The sequence below is a fragment of the Triticum urartu genome, chromosome 3A (genome assembly GCF_056163025.1).
Source record: "Triticum urartu cultivar PI428250 chromosome 3A, HENAU_Tu73, whole genome shotgun sequence".
In the NCBI taxonomy this organism is placed as follows: domain Eukaryota; kingdom Viridiplantae; phylum Streptophyta; class Magnoliopsida; order Poales; family Poaceae; genus Triticum; species Triticum urartu.
In genome coordinates, this window is record NC_141875.1 from 356,442,571 (window position 1) to 356,463,411 (window position 20,841).

Below are 20,841 nucleotides of genomic sequence, written 5' to 3' on the forward strand. Positions count from 1 at the left end.
TGCCTGTGCAGAAATTTAAAAGGCCCGTGGCAATAGATCATGGCATCGCCCAAAGTTCATGCTAGCATCATGCCAGCGACTCCAAAACCCGCTCCGCGGGCGTCAGCTTCTTCTTCTTCTTCTTGGGCGGCACCACAGTCTTGTGAGGGGTGCGGGGCTTGCCTTTGCCGAAAGGGGCGGGGTGAGGCCGGACGAGGCGAGGTAGGCGAGGCCGGCGGTGGCATCGAGGTCGTCGTCCATGGCTCGCGGCCGAGAGCGCGGGCGGGCGTGAGGTTTTGGGGAATTGGAGGGAGAGGCTGTTCGTTTTGCCACCGACTGGCGGACCAGGGGAAGGAGTAGGCGCGCGCTGCGTTTTTGCTTCGTGTCCGCGCCAACGCAAACAAGGCCCAAAATTAGGCCAGGAATGGATCGACAGGCGGACGAAAAACGAACCGCCTTCATTTGGGTTGGTGCATTTTTTGTCTACGGCGACACGCGTAAACAAAATGAATCAGCGCGTTAGAGTTGCTCTTAATTAAGAGGATGGAAGGGTGGATCGATCACATGCATGTTGCATGCAGGTGGGCGTCGTTTAATCAGGAGAGAGCGACATCATTTGTTCTCTAGCACATGTTTATATATGCATCAAAATCAAAACTCAAAAGTATGTTGGATGCTAGTTGTAGCAATGGATCAGGAGTGCAACGCCTAGTACTTCGGCGTTTTCACGCCCAACACCAACGCCAACAGGTGTGGCGTTTCTACCAACGCGGGCAACTTCGGCGTTTCGACTTGCCACGTGGCCGGCTAGCAATGCTGAATAGTACGGCCTACTTTGGACAGTAACACCATGAGCTCATGAGGTTTGGCGATTCAGAAAGGGTTAGATTATGAAATAGTTTCTGAAAAAGGTCATTTTATGCTGAAGATTTCTGATAAGGTTAGAATAATGATTTTAGCCTATGCCCATTGTACAGAACCCCATCAAATCAAATCAAATTAGGAGGCATCAGATTTTTGTTCTTGTACCCCTAAAAAACAGATTTTGTTTTTGTATTAAAAAAGTTAAAACATTGAGTCGCGGTTGAGACCCTTAAAATTCCGCTTACGGAAGCCGATAATTCTGCCCAAAAAAGGAATTCAAAATGCGATTCGACTTTATCAAGCAAGTTGTGGTTGGAATATAACTGCCTGGCCCTTCCTCTTCCCTTCCGTCATTCCGTATATAACGGCCTCCTCTCTTTGTTGCATCTCCCTCCATCTCCATTGCTCGTCGCATCAAAAACCCTAGCTAGACCATCATCCCACTTTACCTCCGGGAATCAACCTAGATCGATGGCTAGGGTTCCCTCCGTCGTGGTCGCCTTGGTGATCTTCGTGGCCTTGGCCGTGTTTGCCGGCGTTGCCTCCGCCGCTGAGGTGCCCGCCACCGCCCGAGCCCCGGTCTCCGGCGCGTTGGTGACCGCAGTCTTGGCACCGCTCTCAGCATGTTGTGCCGCCGTGCTCCTCCTCGCCTTCCTCCGCCACTGAGACGCACGTACCGTCGTTAGATCTACCGGTACACTAGTTGAAGTGGAACTAGCTTGATGGTTGGGAGGCGTGTTTCGCCTTTGTGCGAGGATTTGGTTTCGTGTTAGCTGAGGATTTGAGAGGTTTCTACCATATAATTTTATATTGGCCATGTATGTACTTTACTTGTTAGCCTGATTATTACGGATTTATGATATTGTTACTGTTGTCACGATTATGTTCGCTCAGCTATCATCTGTGTGTTAAAGATTATTCTGGTGTGTTATATAGTACATGTTTGCTGATCCGTTATAACTGCGACGACATCAATCAATCAATCAATCAGACAGATATAAAAAGAAGCAGGCTTGTTGAGAACGATAATCTCTAGCCCATTGTGCTGTCGAGTTTCCATGGTTCCAGATCACTCGCGGTTTCTTGTTTGTGGCATGTTTGGTGTCCCACCCCGACACGAAAGGAAAAGCGTGAGGATCTCCATGCCGGCTTTTTTCTGCCAAGGCATCAAAAAAAAGACAGGACCAACTTTACGAACAGTCGCATGCTGTACGTGTGACTTTGAGTGGTGGCGGTCCTGTTTCTTTCACATGGGCAGCAGTTGGGGGTTCGTCGTGAAACAGAAAAAGCTTGGCATGCAACCACGTTTACGTACTGTCTTGTGGTTCTTACCCTAAACAATCCTCTAGTCAATATGCAGCAGCAGCTACAAATCCACACTATGCACGCAGGGTTGAACAGGAAACAGAAATGAAATACTGGATTCACGACGCTTGTTAAGCGACCTGCCTGCCGATCGGGTCTCTGGGACTCACGCAGAGCCTCTAATCCTTCTCCAACGACCACAGCGGGCCGATGCTTTCAAGCCACATCGACAGGTGTCCAATTCTCAAGCCAGAACACCAGTAATAATCAGACTTATGATGCTCAAACCCTTGTTTCAAGAGGTAATAGCACCGTAGGTCCTTGAACTTGTCCTTCATGTGATGATTTGATCCTTAAACTTGCAAAAGTGGATTATTTGATCCTGAAACTGGTCCTCAAGGTGCACATTTGGTCCTGAGCCAATCATGAGCAGCCAAGTGGAGCCAACTGGACCAAGCCAGTCAGCGCCGCACTTTTGCATTTAGCTCCCTGTCATTTATCGATTTCAACTCGTGGGGAAATCATCTTGATGCCAACCAAAACAAGCAACAATTACACCACTAACTAATCCATCGGTAATCACCTACAGGCTAATACTATAGTACCAGCTAGTGCTACTACGACTGTACAAGCATCTGATCTATCAACTATCATCTTCCATCTACGTACATCAGTGGTCGCCATTGACGGGAGCAGAGCAGCTTCCTCTGTTTGCTGTCGTCGCTACTCGAACCAGAGGCCGAGGCTATCGAGGACGCGGACGCCGAAGAAGGCGAGGTAGATGACGATGAGGCCCACCCCGTCCACCCGGTCGAGCCGCATGCCCCTCGCCGGCACCACCACCAGCACCAACGCCAGCCCGGTGCACAGGAACCCCACCGTCTCGTACACCGCTGCGTCTGCCAGGAGCGTGAACGGCGCCAGGTACCGCGCGCCCGCCGCCAGCGTCAACGAAAGCCTCAGCCCCACCACCGTGTTGAACAGCGGCCCGGCGCAGCAGGATGACACGGCCATCTGCGCGTGGTCGGGGCCCCTGTGCGTCGCCATCGCCATGTTGGAGACTAGGTCGCCCAACGAGCCTCCGCATGCCAGCACCGTCACGCCCAGCATGCTCGCGTTCGCGCCCACCATGTACGGTACCCGATGGCCACCAGTTCGCGCCACCAGTTCACGCCAGGGTGTATGCCCAGAGCCCCAGAGTATGCTCATCAGGAACCCCACCGCCAGCCACGCCACGCGGGCGCCCGTGGGGAGGGGACGCGGCGTCCGTTGTGGCCGCGACGAGGGCCGCGAGGAGGAGGCCAAGGACGCCGCCGGCGAGGAGGATCGCGTGGTCGTCGCTGTTGTGGTGGCGGCGTGGCGCGAGGATGATTTCGCCGGGTTGTGCGAGGTCCATGTCGTGGCGAGGAGCACGAGCGCCAACGCGGCGAAGGCCACGGCGCAGGGCCGAGACCAGCGTACGCGGCGATGTCCGAGATGGTGAGGCGGCGCAGGAGGTACAACGGCATACGGAGCTCGCACACGAGGTAATGCAGGCAGGCTGCTGTCGTGGAGCCTGCGTGATCTTGGAGGAGTAGGACGGTAGGGGAGGTACGTCGTCGTCCTCCTCCTCTAGGAGGAGCGATGCCGCGAGGTCGGGGTGCGGCGGTTTCCCCGGTTCGGCGCAGCACTAGGAGGTCCAGACGAGGATGACGTAGGCCACGTAGATGGACACGAAGGACGCGGTCACCCAGACGTTGACCGTGCCGCTCACGAGCATGCGCACAAGTTGCAGAGCGCGAAGAAGAGGAAGCAGAGGTCGCGCACGAACCCGCGCATCTCCACGACGGCAGCGAGCGCGACGACGGTGGTCACGAAGAGCGCGCCGACCAGCGCGCCGTTGTCGAGCGAGAGGAGCGTGACACCAGCGAGGGCGTGGGGCAGGCGCAGCGCGGCGAAGAGCTCTTCGAGCGACAAACAACCAAAGAAAGCCAGGGAACAAACAACCAATGAAAGCATGCATAACTTTAATTAGTTTGGTCTTCTAGCCTGAATGAATCTTCCAACAGTTCAAAAACTCCACGGTCACTATCTTCTTCTGTTTTGTAACGTGCAAATTAAAGCAGGCAGCGTTGCAGCAACAAGGGGTACGCCTTCGTCAACCTCACGACGGCCGACGCGGCGCGCGGGCTGCACTACGCCCTGCACGGACGTCGCTGGAACCGGTCGCTCGGCAGCGGCAAGATCATCAACATCGGCGCCGCGTACATACAGGTAACGAATGTGCACGCACGCACAAAACTCCTCCATGTCGTCGATGCATGCTTGCATTCATGCGTTTGTTCTCTGGCACCGTGAGCCGTTGGTCTTTGCAGGGTAGGCAGAGGCTGATGAGGCATTTCAGCCGCTCCACCTTCGCGTGTCACACGGATGAGTACCTCCTGGCCGTCTCCTCGCCGCCACACGACGGTGCCACCGTCCCGCCCCCGGCCGAGCCTAGGCACCTCGGCCGACGTGTTCCTCCGCGCGTCCCCGCTGTCAAGCAGCTGGCATGGGTGCGTCGAGGCGAGGCTACAGAGAGCTAGCTATCCACTCCAGCAGAGGTATCCCGTGGGTTAATCTCGATAAATAGAAAGGGGCTAAACGCAAAAATTGTGACACTGATCGGCTCGGCCTAGCTGGCTCCACTTGGTTGTTGTTGATTGGCCCAGGACCAAATGTGCACATTGAGAACAAGTTCAAGGACCAAATAATCCACTTTTGCAAGTTTAAGGACCAAATCATCACATAGAGGACAAGTTCAAGGACCTGCAGTGCTATTACCTTTTGTTTCAACCGTTTCTTTTTTTCTTTTTGCTGGAATATTTTCAACCATTTCTTGCTACTAAAAGATGGAATCATGCCATAAAATTCATGTCTGTCCCCACTCTACACAACCCAAATACTCCCTCCGTTTATAAATACAAGTCTTTCTAGAGATTTCAATGTGGATTAGTTACAGATGCATATAGACGGATTTTAGAGTGAGATTCACCCATTTCGCTCGGCATGTAGTCTATACTAGCGGGTAGCGCGCGGCGGCACGCCGCGCTACATGGACTAATCAGCTATTTAGTTATTTTGTAATTTTTTGTAAGTCGTCCCAAATTTGATTGTGGTAAATTACTTCATATAAGTGGATGGTACATCAAGTTGGTACATAGGTAGGAGAATTGTGGCGAAGTAGTTTATACAGGAAACGGATCATCTAGTTGGCACATTCATAGAAGATTTATAGTACGTAGTAATATAGTGGGTATTGGGCGCATAGAGATGTTGATCCTCAGGCTGGATTTGTCTATGTAATGTAGTGGTAGAGAGACGAAGCTAGTTGTTTTGCTCTTGTTTGTGGTGGTTCGTTTGGAGTGTAAAAAAATGTTCAGTAGTTGGATGCATGTCTTGGCTTTAGACGGATCGGCAAGATATCAAACTGGAGACAAACTTTCTCGAGGATCCTTTTTCGTGTTGATTTGTCTTGCTAAAAACTTGCTTTTTGTTGTTTCTATATTTCTAACTCTTCATCCTTGGTCCTGCTCTATTCTTACGCGGCCGAGTAGCGCCAGTACATTGTCTTCAAAGCATTGTAGTTGTGGTCATCGATGATTATGTTGTGAAGGCACGCCGCTCTATACTGATTGTTGTCTTCAATATGAAATTTTGTAGAAAATAGCAAGAAATGTATCCGTGGTGAAGAAAATATAGTCTGAACTAAAATCCATCCAAAAACCTTTTTTCTATGCATAGAATTTTTAATTTTATTTCTGCCGCGGATACGCTGTTACAAATCCTCTTCCCAAGACTGAGCCCCTACCTTCTGCAGAATGCGCTACAATGGGCTCTGCCCAACACTACCAAATTCATAAAGAGATGGTCCAAGAAATGGCCCCAATTCAGAAACTAAGGAAAAGAAACCGTCTGAATCCCCTTTATAATCCCAGAGACAAAAAGTGCAGCAGGTTACACTTACACACGCGTTGAGCAAATTAGGAAGTAGAATAGGTTTTACTGTCTTCTATGACATCTCCCTACAAAAGAGATACAGATGGTTAAGGAAAGAATGACACAGAACCGGAAGCCCTCCACTGTTTTTCTTAAAGACACTTGCTCATAATATACGATTGCGCGCAGTTTACTATTCGGCAATACTTCAGAAATGTACTCTCTTCGTCCAAAATTACTTGTCACAAGAATGAATGTATCTAGATGTATTTTAGTTCTAGATACATTTATTTCTATGTGTTTTTACGACAAGTAATTCCAGACGGAGGGAGTAGTAGCTACTCCATCCATAATCCATTTAATTTTCCTACATTTCCTCCATGATTAGATCAGACCAAAGAAAGCTACGCTTGGCAAGCTTGAACTTTCTCTTGACAGACACCGAAATTTAGTGCCAAGATGGAGGTATGGTTTCCATGGCGAAGAATGGTTCTAGGTTAGTTAAGCCCCTAAACCTGTAGAGAAAACATATCAGTGCTCTCGTGAAAAATGCAAAACTGATAGAAAGATAGCTTAGACTGGTCATAGTGAGGAGTAACTTATACTAATGTCATGCATATGACACTAGTCTAAGTTACTATCTCCATAGTACAAAGTATCTTAGTAGTAGTGCCATAGATTGTTTTATTTATTGTCTTATAGACTCATTTTACCTCGGGAAGCGCTATGTTACAGTAACATATTATGTTACTCCAAACACCTCTCTCCTTATTAAATACTTGCCACATAAATAAAATTGTCTTGGGATGTGTTAAGTTACTACCTAAGTTACCCCGCTATGGCTAGCCTCACATTATTACCCAGAGAATTGCCTAGTGAATGGTGCCATACATTCGGTATTGAACATGAAAATGCTAACAATTAGTTTACACAATTCTCTTTCCGTCCTGCCGATCATTTACTTCAGTTATCCACACTGAAATTAAAAGAGCAACTCCTCCAGAAAAAGGATCCAATTGACAAAGAAGAATCAATTAGGTAATCTGGATAAACGGAGAGACACCACTGCAACTCAACCAGTGAAGTTCAGCTACTGTCTCAAAATGCAACTTGTTCCATCAGGTTTTCTGCTGACTTCACGCCAACATTAACATCGCCCTTATCTGATGAACTCTCTAAATTTGAGGCCTTGGGAACATTTGGGTTCTTGAAGTCCTCCATGATGTTTATGCTCATTCAGAAAGCTGCTTCACAGATGCCTCATCTGTAACAACCTAGGCATGTGTACAATAACAACCTGCCTCTCAAACTATTCATAAGAAAGCACTATGAGATGCAGAGTCGCCAAGTGGAAGGCAAAAAAAACCGACAGTGCATCGAAATTTCAAACTATTCACAAGAAAGCACTATATGTGATACATTAAACAAAATTCAGCAAACATATAACTTCATTCTCAAGTTTGTATCCCTGTCGATTTGATTTCTACTCCAAGGCATTAAAACAAACTAATGTGTATGGAAAGAGATGTGACAATATTTTGTACAACCACACTTCAGAACATCAGCCCGAGGCGTGAATACAAACAAAAGAAGCACAATAAAAAGAAGAGAATTAGGGACAGAGAATAATTTCCGAAATGTCAACTTCTAGCTAGAGAATCGGAGGGGCGGGAGAGAGACCATACACATCAGCCACACGGGCCTCGACATCGCCTGCTCCGCAACGTCCAACCTTCTCTGTCGACGTGGTCAGCATGCCGTCTTCTGTGAGCTGCAACTGCTTTTCTTCAGGCAAGGAAGGGGAGGCTGCCCGGCAGTGGTGCGCGAGGTAGAACTCGCCCGGTGAGACAGCCAGTGATGTAGACCGGACCTCGTGGCGAGATCCGATCTGTTGTTGCGGCCCGACCTTTCACGACACTCCACCTTCGGCAGTAGTAGCCTCTCGCCCGCGCACGTGATGTACGCGGCGTAGAGGGATTGAACCTTACGGTCCAGCACGAGAAAACCAATCTCGACGACGGTACTCATACGCAAAACAGTTTCCACGAAGAGAAATCGCAACACAGAGGTTTTCTAAAGCTTTCTCCGAAACTTAGGGATTTTTAGAGCTTCCTCCAAAACTCAATACGGGTATTTACTCTAAAAACACATCGTGTCTATTCATAAATCATAACCTCCTCTTTACAATGGCCGACCTATGGCTATTTATAGTAGTATAGCTGACCAAACCATGGTTTGGTCTAACACGCTAGCCACACCCCTAATTCAAGGAAAACACAAACTTGACCTACCAAAACATACTAACCGACTTGGTTTATCTAATCCGATCTAAGGAAACAAAAGCAACGACGACTTGTTTGATGGTGCGGCTTCTTGTGCTATGTGTAGGTGGACCCCATCCTGTTCCTTTTAAAGAAAGCAATTCTTCAATCTTCATAGTCGTCCACGAGTATACTCCTTGATCGGGTGGCCGCACCTGATGGAAAACGTACTTGGTCAGGACTCCGTACAGGACTAATATCTTACGGATGCACGTGGCCTTGTTTATCTCTGGACCAAACAAAAACTGATCAAATTTGCATGCAGATTCTTTTGTTTGCTCAATCCTAATTCTACACGTCATTGCTTGCATGCATGGATGACTTGGTAACATGTGTCTAGCTCGTTTCTTGACATGCACCTTCCTCCTCTTGTCAGTGCAATGCAAATTAGTAGTTTCATTTGTAATAATCGAGACAAAGTGTTCTACATCTTCAGATGAAATAACAGTAACCTCGGTAGTGACAGAACACGTGGTCGTATCAGCCAGTTGCCGGACCGAAGCAGCCGGCTAGAGTATGGCCGCGTGCTAAGTGAGACGGCCAACAGAGGAGGAGGATCAACGTCAGGTGGTAGCACGGTGGAGCGTCCCCTCCGCGGCTGCGCCATCGGTGGCCCCCTGTCCTCAACATCCGCGACGGCTTCCGTGACGGTTCATGAGTGTACGCTGAGATGTCGAGGTGGACGACCACGATGTGCGCCGAGGCGGCCCGCGGTGCTGCCGTCTTGTTCTTCGCATGCCTCGGCGCCGGTGGCGCTGTGCCAACGCCCTGCCGCCAAACTGGATGTGCGAGCTGCGCACCCTGCCGCCGCACCAAACGCCTGAGCAGCATCCCTCCCAGCCAAAGCTGCTCTCGCGGTAGCCCAGAGCACCGGACCGTGGCCTTCCCATTCCGGCGTAGTACCCTCCACCACAGCGCCGCCTAACCCTCTCGCAAGGGCCCACGACGACGACGACGGGAACGACACGCCGTCACGGCCTAGACGCACTACTTTCCATACTCCTGCGTGCGACATCACGTCAGCCACGCGAAGAGGAGATGGGGTTCCTACATGGGAGTTGGGAGGGAGATATGGGGGCCTGGTGGTGGCATACAGCCGGCGGTAAGGTGAGGCGTGGGAGCTGCTCTAGTTTGATAGCGGGACGATGCAGAGGTGAGGTGGCCGGAGCGAGCGCTTTTATACACGGTGAGCGGCGCAAAAGGAGACTTCAAGAGAGATCGCAAAGGCCAGCTACTAACACAAACCGATTTAAAAACTGAAACGTGGCGACGAAAGAAACAACCAGTCAAAGTCACATAGTAACGTGGCCACATGCATGAGCCATGCAAAGGCGCGTGGAACAACACCAATCCACATACCTCTATAATGACCACGTGAATTCAACCATCCCAGCCCACACTGAATCTATCTATACCCCTACTAATAAAGCAAGGTGCGTTTCTTTAAAATTTTCATCCGTTCACCCATATTATTTTTTTTGATTTTTTGAGATTCAATTCTTTTTTATATTCAAGGTGGTACTAAAAAATATGTAAACCTCCCGTGACACAGAGGTGTCCCCAGCCAAACGAGCTACCTTGCCTTTTTTGCTATAGATAGTCCCACCTCAGTTCTTTATATCAAGTTTCACCAATTTAAATACGCTTGTAAGTTGTCTAAAATATCAGCAAGCCATATTGAGAATCAATAAACAGACGGAAAGAAGATGACGACTCGATAGAAGGAGAAAACATGCACCCATAATTAAGCCGGATTGTGGGAAATAAAGAGAGAGAGATTTGATGAGAGAAGAATGCGGGCTCGTACTTTCCATGGTTGTGGGTAATTATTAGAGATTAAATGAGAGAAGAAAGTGGGGGAGGCTCATGCTGGCACACTGTGCTTATAATTAAAGCGGGATTTGATTTAATGAGAGATGAGAGAAGAAAGCGGGGGATCCTGAGGGAAGATTGACGAGAAAGAGGTGGTCTTCGGTACAACCCCCCCCCCCCCCCCCCAAGACGTATAAAGGGTAGGGCGGTCATTTTCACACGCCGTATAATATTACCCGCCTGCCGTAGGCGCGCCTGCGTCGCCGTACGGTGCTGTCGCGCACGGCCGCCCGTAGGGCGCCCACGTCCGCATGCACGCCCGCCCGCGCCCGCTGCGTACGCCCGAGTGATTAAAAAAATGATCGGCAAACCCTATCTTCAACACGCCTCACCCGCCTCCTCTCGCGCCGCCGCCGCCATCTCCGGCAGTACCTGGCCGACGAAAAAAAAATGTACGCGTTGTGCGCTACACCGACAACCGCCTCGGTTGGGCAGATGCCTCCGCCGCCGGCAGCTCGTATCCGGCTACAACCGCCTCATGTCTGACGTAGGCAACGAGGTACGCGAGGCGCTGGCATGGTAATTTAAGAACGGATTTTAATTGAGAAGATGTTATGTGATGTTTGAATGTATATTTGATTATATATGAACGTGTATAGATTGAGGCTGAAATAGGATATGATGGTGATGATGGCGGTAGCGACGAGGATCATTGTCATTGGATGAAGATGAACATGACGGCGAAAATTATATGAGTTTGGATGAGTCTTACAATGGCAATGTAAGTGGTCTGCATGTTCTCGACCATATTAAATACAAGCATCCGCGATGACAATAACATGTTTGACTGTGCACAGATAGGAGGGGATGATGACAATGAGGATATGGATGTAGATGATTCATATGCTGAAAGCGGAAGCCATGTAGGTTTAGATTTATGTAGGTTATTTTAAAGTGAAATTAAATACGCATCAAGTCTTACATATCATATTTACAATTTGCGCAGATGGAAGTGGAAGGGTACTATCAGTGGAATTTTTTCGATGATGCCAATGACGAAAACGATATCGGTGCATCTTATAATGACAGCTCGAGCAAACTAAGTAGTGGAAAGTGAATACATATGATAGTCCTTATACAACTATTTACTGACATATACGGTTGTTTGTATTTTTTTCAGGAAGAGGATGGTGACACGTGCGAAAACGATGATGATGCCGATGGTGATGAGTGCAATTTTGATACTGGGTACGATGAATACCAGCAAGAATCACTGGACATGCATTGGACGGTGATGTCCACGACGTTCAGGACAGACGAGGAGGCATATGATTTCTATAACGACTATGCGAAAAAGCGTGGCTTCAGCATTAGGAAGGACAACTTGAAATATAGTAAGGGTATTGACGCACGTAGGCGGTTGAGGAGGTTTCTCTGTTCAAGGTCTGGGAAACGATAGGCCAAGTTTTGTACCATGGAAGGGAAGAAGCGCAGGCTGAGAGCGGAGACTCGGTGCTATTGCAAGGCCCATCTAACTGTGAAGGTTGACAGAGAGCGCTCCATTTGGTATGTCAGCAGTTTCAGCGATGATCATAGTCACACTCTTGGTAGACCAGATGAAGTTATATATCTTCGATCTCATAATCAGATAAAGGAATACCAGAAGCTCGAGATCTTAGCAATGGCAGGTGCTGGGCTCAAAAAACATTGGATTTATGACAACTTCGTTAGTAGGTATGGATCATATGCACTGGCTGGTTTCGGGAGGAGGAAGATTTATAACATGTGTTATAGGGAGAAAATGAAGTTGCTAGTAAAGGGTGATGCGGACACTGTGATTGGTATCATGATGACGAGAAAGACAAGGGATCCAGACTTTTTCTTTGAGCACGCTGTTGACACAGAAGGAAAGCTGAAGAACATGTTCTGGTGTGATTCTCAGTCACGTCGGGATTAATTTGACTTTGGTGATGTAATCATCTTCGACAGCACTTACAAGATTAATATGTACGGAATGTCATTCATACCTTTTGTTGGTCTAAACAATCATCGTTGCACCACTGTGTTCGGTTGTGCAGTTGTGTCAGATGAGATGGAGGATACATTCGTTTGGGTGTTGCATACCTTCTTAAGAGCTCATTGTCAGAAGAAGCCGAGGTCTGTAATTACTGACGGAGACGCAGCCATGATAAGGGCCGTCAGGAAGGTCCTTAATGACGTGTGGCATCGACTTTGTTTGTGGCATATTGAGAAAAACATGCAGAAACACCTCCACCACAAGTCCCTTAAGGAGTTCAGGTCTCTTATTTATTATGCCACTACACATGATGAGTTTGAGGCGAGATGGGCAGTTTTTAGAGCTAAATGGGAGTCGGAGAAAACTGAAACATGATTGCGTAGGATGTACCCGAAGAAAAGGCTTTGGGCTGCGTCATATCTCACCGGTGGGTTCTTCCTTGGTATGCGGAGTAACCAGAGGAGCGAGAGTCTGAACTCTTGCCTTCATATGCATCTTGACTCTGGCATGACAATTGTTGATATGGTTGTGCATTATGAGAACTGCATTGTTCGGCTCCGTGAGAACGAGTCACACGACGACTGCATGTCCACAGAGACACTCCCTGTACCAGTACTCGACGAGTTCAAATGCATTGAAAAAGCCGCTGCCCGTGACTTCACTACGGTGAACTTTTACCTCTTGCAGAAAGAAATGAAGAAGGAAGCGGATCTTAAGATCATAGATAGACTGAGTGGAGCCGTCAGTAGGAGATTCACAATGTCATGGAAAAATAACAGGCAACTGAGATTCAAAGTGGACTATACACCTAGTAATTCAGAAGAAACAGTGAAGTGCAGTTGTGATAGTATGAAACGTAAAGGTCTTCCATGCAAGCATGTTCTTTATGTTTTAGCCAGGTTGAACGTGCAGGACTTATCTAGGTGCTTAGTGCTGCGAAGATTCAGCAAGAATGCTAGAGGTGGACTGCCCGTGAAACGCACGAGCGATCTCTTCGCATGGGGATGGGCAGGTACTGAGGAGAGAACTAAGTACGGTGAGTTGATTATTTTGTCTGTAAAAGCAAATCATGCGGCATGTCATAAACCATTTCTATTTGATAAACTGAAGGCTGCTCTGGAGGATGTGATAGCAAATAAGGATGTTCAGGAGGAAGATTATGTGAGACAGCATAGAGTTGCACATGATGATGCTTTTGTGCCAAATCAAAATCATGTTTTTGTTGGTGATCCAGAAAAAATCAATACGAAAGGAGCACCGAAAGGGCAAAATAACAAAGGCCGTGGTAAGGAACCTGACGTGACTACAAACGGTAGACCCAAAGGTTTTGATGAGAAACCTCATGTACGTCTATGTGGTTTATGTAGAGGAAAATGTCATTTCAAAAACAATTGTCCTCAGAATCCAAAGTATGTGCACACCATTTCATTAACGTTCTTTTCTTGTTTAGTTAATACTTTACAAAATTTTGACGTATATTACAATTTTTCTATGCAGGAACATGGCATGATGATCATAGCAAAGAAATGTTTGAATAAAAAGAACAACTTCTGATTACAGTTGACGATTTATTTGGTTGTCTTAAAGAATAATACTTACATATTTGTTTCGTTACAACGATACAGGAGACTTGTAATCGGTGTTTACTTATGTCATATTTTGTGGCACTATACTCGTTGTTCTTAATATGATATGTGACATACAAATTTTACGTTATAATATGATATGCGTTATACAAATTTAATATGATATGTAATATAATACATTTTTTCGTACAAATATATGATTTTGTGTATAAATAATGCATGTTGGACGATCAAAGACGCTGCACAGCCGCCGGTTGCTTTAATTTAAAAAAATAACGTTAACAGGCGCAGCTGGCCCGCGAGTTGCGCCAGCGGGCGCAAAGAGGCGGTATGTACGAGGAGGATTCAGGAGCCGACATAGAGGGAAATCCCGAGGCTGACGCCGCCCTCGGCTGCAGAGGGGCGCACGTACGAGGAGGATCCAGTAGGCGCCGCGGAGGGCGATCCTGAGGCTGACGCCGCCCTCAGGCGCTGAGGGGCGCACGCGGGCCGATGTAGAATCAACCTCGGGGCCGGCAACGGCCAACCCTAGGGCGATGCGCGGCGCGGGCCCGCTGGCGCGGCCCACATGCGCCATGTAGCGGCAAACGTGCGGCGCGGCCGGCGCTCGCCTCTGAGATCGTCATCATATATCATCGGAGTATTTTAAAACCCCAAATCGTATATTCGCGAGAACACTCATTGAACATAAATTATAAATTAAATAATAAAATAAGAAATGATTAAAATGTATTTTTAATAAATTTGCCAGGGTACATAAACTTGACATGCTAAAAATATTTGAAACTCACATAAAAAAATAAAGCATCCACACACAATCCTCAGTCATGAACAAATAATATTTCGGCAATCACGTAGAATTGTCGTATGATATTTTTATTTTTGTTTCCTCTTCGCAAGTCGAATTACTTTGTTCTTCACTTCTGTAAGCTTATTTTCAGGGACATAATAATTCCAGCTATCATTCTTTCTCTCGAACTATCAATAGATTCCTGAAAAGTAATAAAAATAATATTATTTTCATCACTTATATATGATATAATGCACTATTTTTTCATACTTAAAAAGTACCCATCTGAGAAATAGCAGTAATAAATTTTTCTTCGTCCCAGTATTGAAAACAGCGAAGGACGAACAGTCCACATGAGTTCCTGTGTTAAAAAAACATAAGTGCAATTTTGAAAGCACGTTAAGTAAGATAGCACTTGATCAATTAGTGTATTTCAGAAGCACATGCTACATGTAACTCACCCATCTTCTTGTTGAGGCATGTCGTAGGGGACTATAGGCCATGCGGACACATCCGGAAATGACATAATAGCACTGTCATTTGCATCTTGATATCTCCTGCAAGTTGCTCTCTCTGACAAAGAAATATGAACACGTTGACTACATATGGTAAACAAATTATATGGTTAATTGTACACACATGAATACGAAACTTACAAAATTTTTAACGAATTTCCTGGTAGCTTCAGAGATATTTTCTTCCCCCCTCAAAGAATCAAGAATTTGGAACTCTTTCTTTCTAGTGTGCAAAACACATGTAATCCAATGGTTTTTATCCTTATTTAAAGCAAAATAAGCCTATTTCATAACTTAAATATTGTTAGTAAGCTTGGCTTTCACATAAGATAGTAATGAAAATACAATTCTGCAATACAAACGGTACCTTCGGTTTTGCAAAATATTCTGTCATGCATCTGTTGAGAGGTTCATTTGCATGTGCTAAACCTTCTGGATCGTCTACCGACTTCCCTCGTCTTACTGAGTTTGACCGAGTGTTCAATAACCAGTAAGATCTATGTGTGGGTACAAGATACCTACCTTTGACGATACTTGAATCCGATATGTACGTCACATAAGTGTCAATTACCTGAAATAAATGACTAAATTTAACATGGTTGCAACATACTTAACGCATGACATAAGCATGACAATAAAAATACATACATCACCGGATATTCATGCATGTTTAAGTATCTGGCAAACTCTTGACGCAGAAAGTCCATCATCTTTACCGTTGTTGAATATTTCATGGTTCTTATGTTTTGGTGGGTGCTCATACGCTTTCACGTACTGCACAGCGGCACGCATCATATCATCCACAGAATGATCAAATTGAGGGGTTGTTTCATTAAACAGTTCTACAACACAAGTCAATAAAGTTAAAGTACAAATTTGTACTACATAATTTCCAAAAATATATTCATAGCATGTTTAACTTACTCGTTTTCGCGGAACGTTTCGCACGTTTTCTCGGAGTCTTTTTAACATGAGGAGATTTCGTGTACTTTGATGCACACCGCTTTCGCTTCTCTGGAATCACCTCCTTCTTCTCTTCTACCTCGCTATTACCATCTGACAAGGCCTGTGACACTTCTTGCTCATTTTGAGGGACTTGTCATCTTGTAGCTTCTATTTCATCGGTTTTTAGAGATGATGCTTCTTTTTTTCTGATTGCTCCGGGACATCTATAGGATCTTCCTTCTCATCTTTAAAGCTACTCAAGTGACCAGTACTGAATTTGAACGAATCCCCTTCTTCAGAATCCAAATCATAATGCCCACTGCCATTTCGGCCATTAGGTGTGTGTTTGTCATCATACTGAAATTATTTTTTAGGATACTTGTTTTCATACCTGGACTCACTATTCTGTCCATACAAATTTTCTTCCTCCTCTGCCATTGTGCCCGGTTTGTACCGTACACCTGTTTTATTCATTTTCTCTAACAATCTCTGCAAAATTAAGCTCAATCACATGTTATATCTTTTTATTAATTTATCGAGTTTAATAAAGTGCATACTAGAGTTGTTACATTTTTACCTGTGCGCATAACTACGGCATACGAAATAATTCCTTACGGATTTCCTTCATATCATTCATAACCCGGTCCATAAAAGGCTTTAGATTAGCACGGATCTCGGACACATTGTCCACTTTTTTCTTTCTTGTAACAAATGACTTTTGGCTACTATGTTTCTTACTGCTTTTAGCTTGTTCATCTGCAAGTTTTTTCATTCTATACTCCTTCGTAATGCAATCATCAATCTGCAAAGTGAGTATGCAATGAAAACATGAGTACATAACATTCTCAATGCATAATCAATGTACTAGTAAATAAGAATTATAATATTACCAATCCATGGCCACGACCATTTTTCAGGTCGTACTTGTCTCGTTTCTCCGCTTTAGATTCAGTCCAATTTTTCATTAGGGGAACTTGCAACGACAACGGGTCATTTTTATGGCCGGTGGTTGGCTGCACCTTCTCCCAATATAAGTACTACAAAACAAATGACAAAATAAGTTACGAACGCATAAATTAAAGGAATATAAAATAGCATTAATTAATAGCATACCTGGAGTAGGGCTAGGTTGCCACATGGCCATTGCCTCACACGGCCGTCCTGCTTGAGTTTATCAATCTCCGTCAAACAAGTTAACAAAGTGAACACGTTAAAATTTAACGTGCTTATCCGCTTCACGTCATGCACCAACGTGCAGTACTCCTTTGATATGGAGACAACCGACATGGGTGCAATAATGGTCCCCAGCAAAACAAGAACAGCCATCCGAAGAAATTCATCGTTGGCGGATTTATTCCTCACAATTTTTTGAATCAAGTCATCTATCATTATGTGACCATTTTTTTGTGAACATACCGAATAGGAATTTTCTTTATTAACTCTTTTCCTTTCGTCGCAAGAATGCCAAAAACATCCTCACCTTTATTCTTAAACCCAAATATTGAAAACACATCGTCCGGTCTAAGTGAAATAAGGCCTTTACTGCCACTATGTTCTTGTATCATGAATTTTTTGCTATTTGGGTTATAACCTAACATCATAAAATGTAGCAAAAAATCTCTCATTTGTACTGACGGAATGATCAACATCTCTTCCAAGCCTGTTTCGTAGAACCTAAATCATTGAGCGGTGGTAAATTTTTCAACGAGACTTATCCACTTCTCTATGGAACATGGAATCACACCATCGATTCCATCGTAATCTGGCGTGGAAGACCGTGGGGGTCACACGCGCACGCAAAAGTTGGGTGCGTTTCGTCCATGTTGGCACATACTCACAGTACAAACCTGAGGTGTGGTTTGGGGTGTGACATGCATTCAATAGGTGTTCCCTTTCGCAAAGCCATGAAACATCGGGATTTTTTTTCCACACGCTACAGTATGGCACACAAGTACGCCTGCAAAATTTGGGTGCGTTCCGACACTCGATGCATTTACTACGATTTTCTTCGTGAAAATACCCAGAAAACATCTTCCGACGTGACGCAACTTCCGTTCGTACTCCGATTCCATCCTAATCTGACGTGCGAGACCGTGGGGGTCACTCACACTCACACGCGCATGCAAAAGTTGGGTGCGTTTCGTCCATGTTGAATACAAAATATAAATTAGTGCATGAAAAATACAAAATATGCAATGATTTTTTTTAACAGCCGGCGCGCGCGGCGCAAACTACCGGGCTAGGCAGGCAACCCACGCGCGCATGGGCGAAGAGGTGGCGGCCGGCCGTGTGTGCGCCTCTAGTGGCGCCAACCGCCCACGGTGTTGTGTTTTTAGTCCCACATTGCTAGTTTTCACGGCTAATAACGTGTTTAAATAGCTTCATTCGTCTACAACATCAAATCTTTAATCGTGGTAGCCTTACCTCATTATGCTTATGTACGTTTTGCTATGTCACTTCACAATTATTATGGACTGATATAGCATGACCTGTATAAGTGTTGTAAGGTATGACTATCCGCGCTTAAAGATTTTTTTTTGTACATCCCGACGGAGAATTTTGTTACATCCTTTACATCCTTCAAATTGCGTATGGTTATTCTGTGTGAGTGTGCTATTCTGTGTGGCAGTGGGCATACTAACTCACATGCAAAATTTCAGGCCATTTTGAAGATGTCAAAAAATTGACCTCCTTCTCCGTAGACCGTTCGGGTAGGAGAAAAGGCCCTGTCCGAAAACGAGGTATTTTTCGACATCCTCTAAATGAACCCAATTTTTTTTCATAGTCTTGTACCATCATGAATAGGATGCATGACAAGTTTCGTGGCTTTTTACAATTTTATGAATTTTCTATAATTTTTTCGGTCCAAACACTTATAACGCTGACCGGACGTGATGCAACGTGCTCTTCGTATCGAAATACCTTAAATTTTTGGATTCTGTGTGGGAGTGGGCATACTAACTCACATGCAAAATTTCAAGCCATTCTGAAGATGTCAAAAAATTGACCTCCTTCTTCGTAGACCGTTCGGGTAGGAGAAAAGGCGAGTGCATGCAGCCGAAGTCGACGTGGGCGCGGGTCGAGCGCGCCTCGCCGCGGCGGTACAGCTCAAAGCCGTACCCCGGCGGAGCTGGCACGGCGCCGGCAACCGCCTGCGCGCGGTACGGCGCGACCACTTCCCCGAAGGTGCGCCCATCCCAGAGCTGATGCCGCCGCGCGCGGTTGTGCTTCGTGGGCGAGCGCGGGCCGGCGTAGGCGTGGAGGCGGCGCAGGTGATCGTCGGCGAGGCGTTCCGCCCAGCCGGCGTTGTTGGGGACGTACTGGGGGTCGACGAGCTCCTCCGGCGATAGGCGAGCCCTGTACAGGCCGACGGCGCGGGCGAAGAGGTGGGTGCCGACCTCGGGCACCGACGCCACAGGAACGCCGTCGACGCTCAGGCGCCACCTCGCCGGCAGGCGCACGTCGGGCGCGGCGGGGATGACGAAGTGGGCGAGCTCCTCCGCCTCCTCAAGCATCAAGTTGGGGCGTGCCATCGCCGGCGAGAGGAATAGGTTGTTGGTGATCGTAGCAGAAATTCAAAATTTTCTACGCATCACCAAGATCAATCTATGGAGTAATCTAGCAACGAGGGAAGGAGAGTGAATCTACATACACTTGTAGATTGCTAAGCGGAAGCGTTCAAATGAACGGGGTTGATGGAGTTGTACTCGTCATGATCCAAATCACCGATGATCCTAGTGCCGAACGGATGGCACCTCCGCGTTCAACACACGTACAGCCCGGTGACGTCTCCTACGCCTTGATCCAGCAAGGGGAGAAGGAGAGGTTGGGGAAGACTCCATCCAGCAGCAGCACGACGGCATGGTGGTGGTGGTGGAGCGCGGGACTCCAGCAGGGCTTCGCCAAGCACTACGAGAGACGAGGAGGGAGAGGGGTAGGGCTGCGCCAACAGGGAGATTGAATCGCCTGTTGGGCTGTCCCTTTGCCTCCACTATATATAGGGGGAGAGGGAGGGCTGCGCCCCCACCTAGGGTTCCCACCCCAAGGGGTGCGGCAGCCCTAGATCCCATCTAGGGTGGCGGCCACAAGGGGGAGAGGGGGAGGCGCACCTAGGGTGGGCCTTAGGGCCCATCTGCCCTAGGGTTTGCCCCCTTCCCCTCTTGGAGGCGTCTTGGGCCTTGGTGGGAGGCGCCCCAGCCCACCTAGGGGCTGGTCCCTTCCCACTATTGGCCCACGTAGGCCTCCGGGGCTGGTGGCCCCACCTGGTGGACCCCCGGACCCCTCCGGTGGTCCCGGTACACTACTGGTGATGCCCGGAACAATTCCGGTGGCCAAAACCATACTTCCTATATATCAATCTTTACCTTCGGACCATTCCGGAACTCCTCGTGACGTCTGGGATCTCATCCGGGACTCCGAACAACATTCGGTAACCGCATACATACTTTCCCTATAACCCTAGCATCATCGAACCTTAAGTGTGCAGACCCTACAGGTTCGGGAGTCATGCAGACATGACCGAGACAACTCTCCGGTCAATAACCAACAGCGGGATCTGGATACCCATGTTGGCTCCCACATGTTCCACGATGATCTCATCGGATGAACCACGATGTCAAGGACTTAATCAATCCCGTATACAATTCCCTTTGTCTAGTGGTACGATACTTGCCCGAGATTCGATCGTCGGTATCCCAATACCTTGTTCAATCTCGTTACTGGCAAGTCTCTTTACTCGTTCCGTAACACA

The 20,841-nt window shown here is 46.9% G+C and overlaps 1 protein-coding gene and 1 pseudogene across 1 annotated transcript; both read right to left on the reverse strand.

The window, feature by feature from the left end:
• Nucleotides 1-2,573: 2,573 nt before the first annotated feature.
• On the reverse strand, nucleotides 2,574-5,066 carry LOC125546806 (cation/calcium exchanger 1-like; annotated as a pseudogene).
• An 11,017-nt stretch (nucleotides 5,067-16,083) lies between these two features.
• LOC147979690 (uncharacterized) lies at nucleotides 16,084-17,378 on the reverse strand. Its single transcript, XM_087515313.1, has 5 exons — nucleotides 17,205-17,378; nucleotides 16,982-17,128; nucleotides 16,669-16,893; nucleotides 16,483-16,580; nucleotides 16,084-16,410 (listed from the first exon to the last, which is right to left on the reverse strand). The coding sequence occupies exons 1-3, from the start codon at nucleotides 17,376-17,378 to the stop codon at nucleotides 16,681-16,683; spliced, it is 534 nt and encodes a 177-aa protein (XP_087371439.1). The 3' UTR covers nucleotides 16,084-16,410; nucleotides 16,483-16,580; nucleotides 16,669-16,680.
• Nucleotides 17,379-20,841: the final 3,463 nt, after the last annotated feature.

Excerpts from the sequence above, each read along its gene's own strand:
- LOC147979690 (XM_087515313.1), bottom strand. The coding sequence starts at position 17,378 with ATGTCGGTTGTCTCCATATCAAAGGAGTACTGCACGTTGGTGCATGAC. Across the intron at positions 17,129-17,204 it reads GCAACCTAGCCCTACTCCAG|TACTTATATTGGGAGAAGGT; the intron begins GTATGCTATTAA and ends TTTGTTTTGTAG. Across the intron at positions 16,894-16,981 it reads ATGGTCGTGGCCATGGATTG|ATTGATGATTGCATTACGAA; the intron begins GTAATATTATAA and ends CTCACTTTGCAG.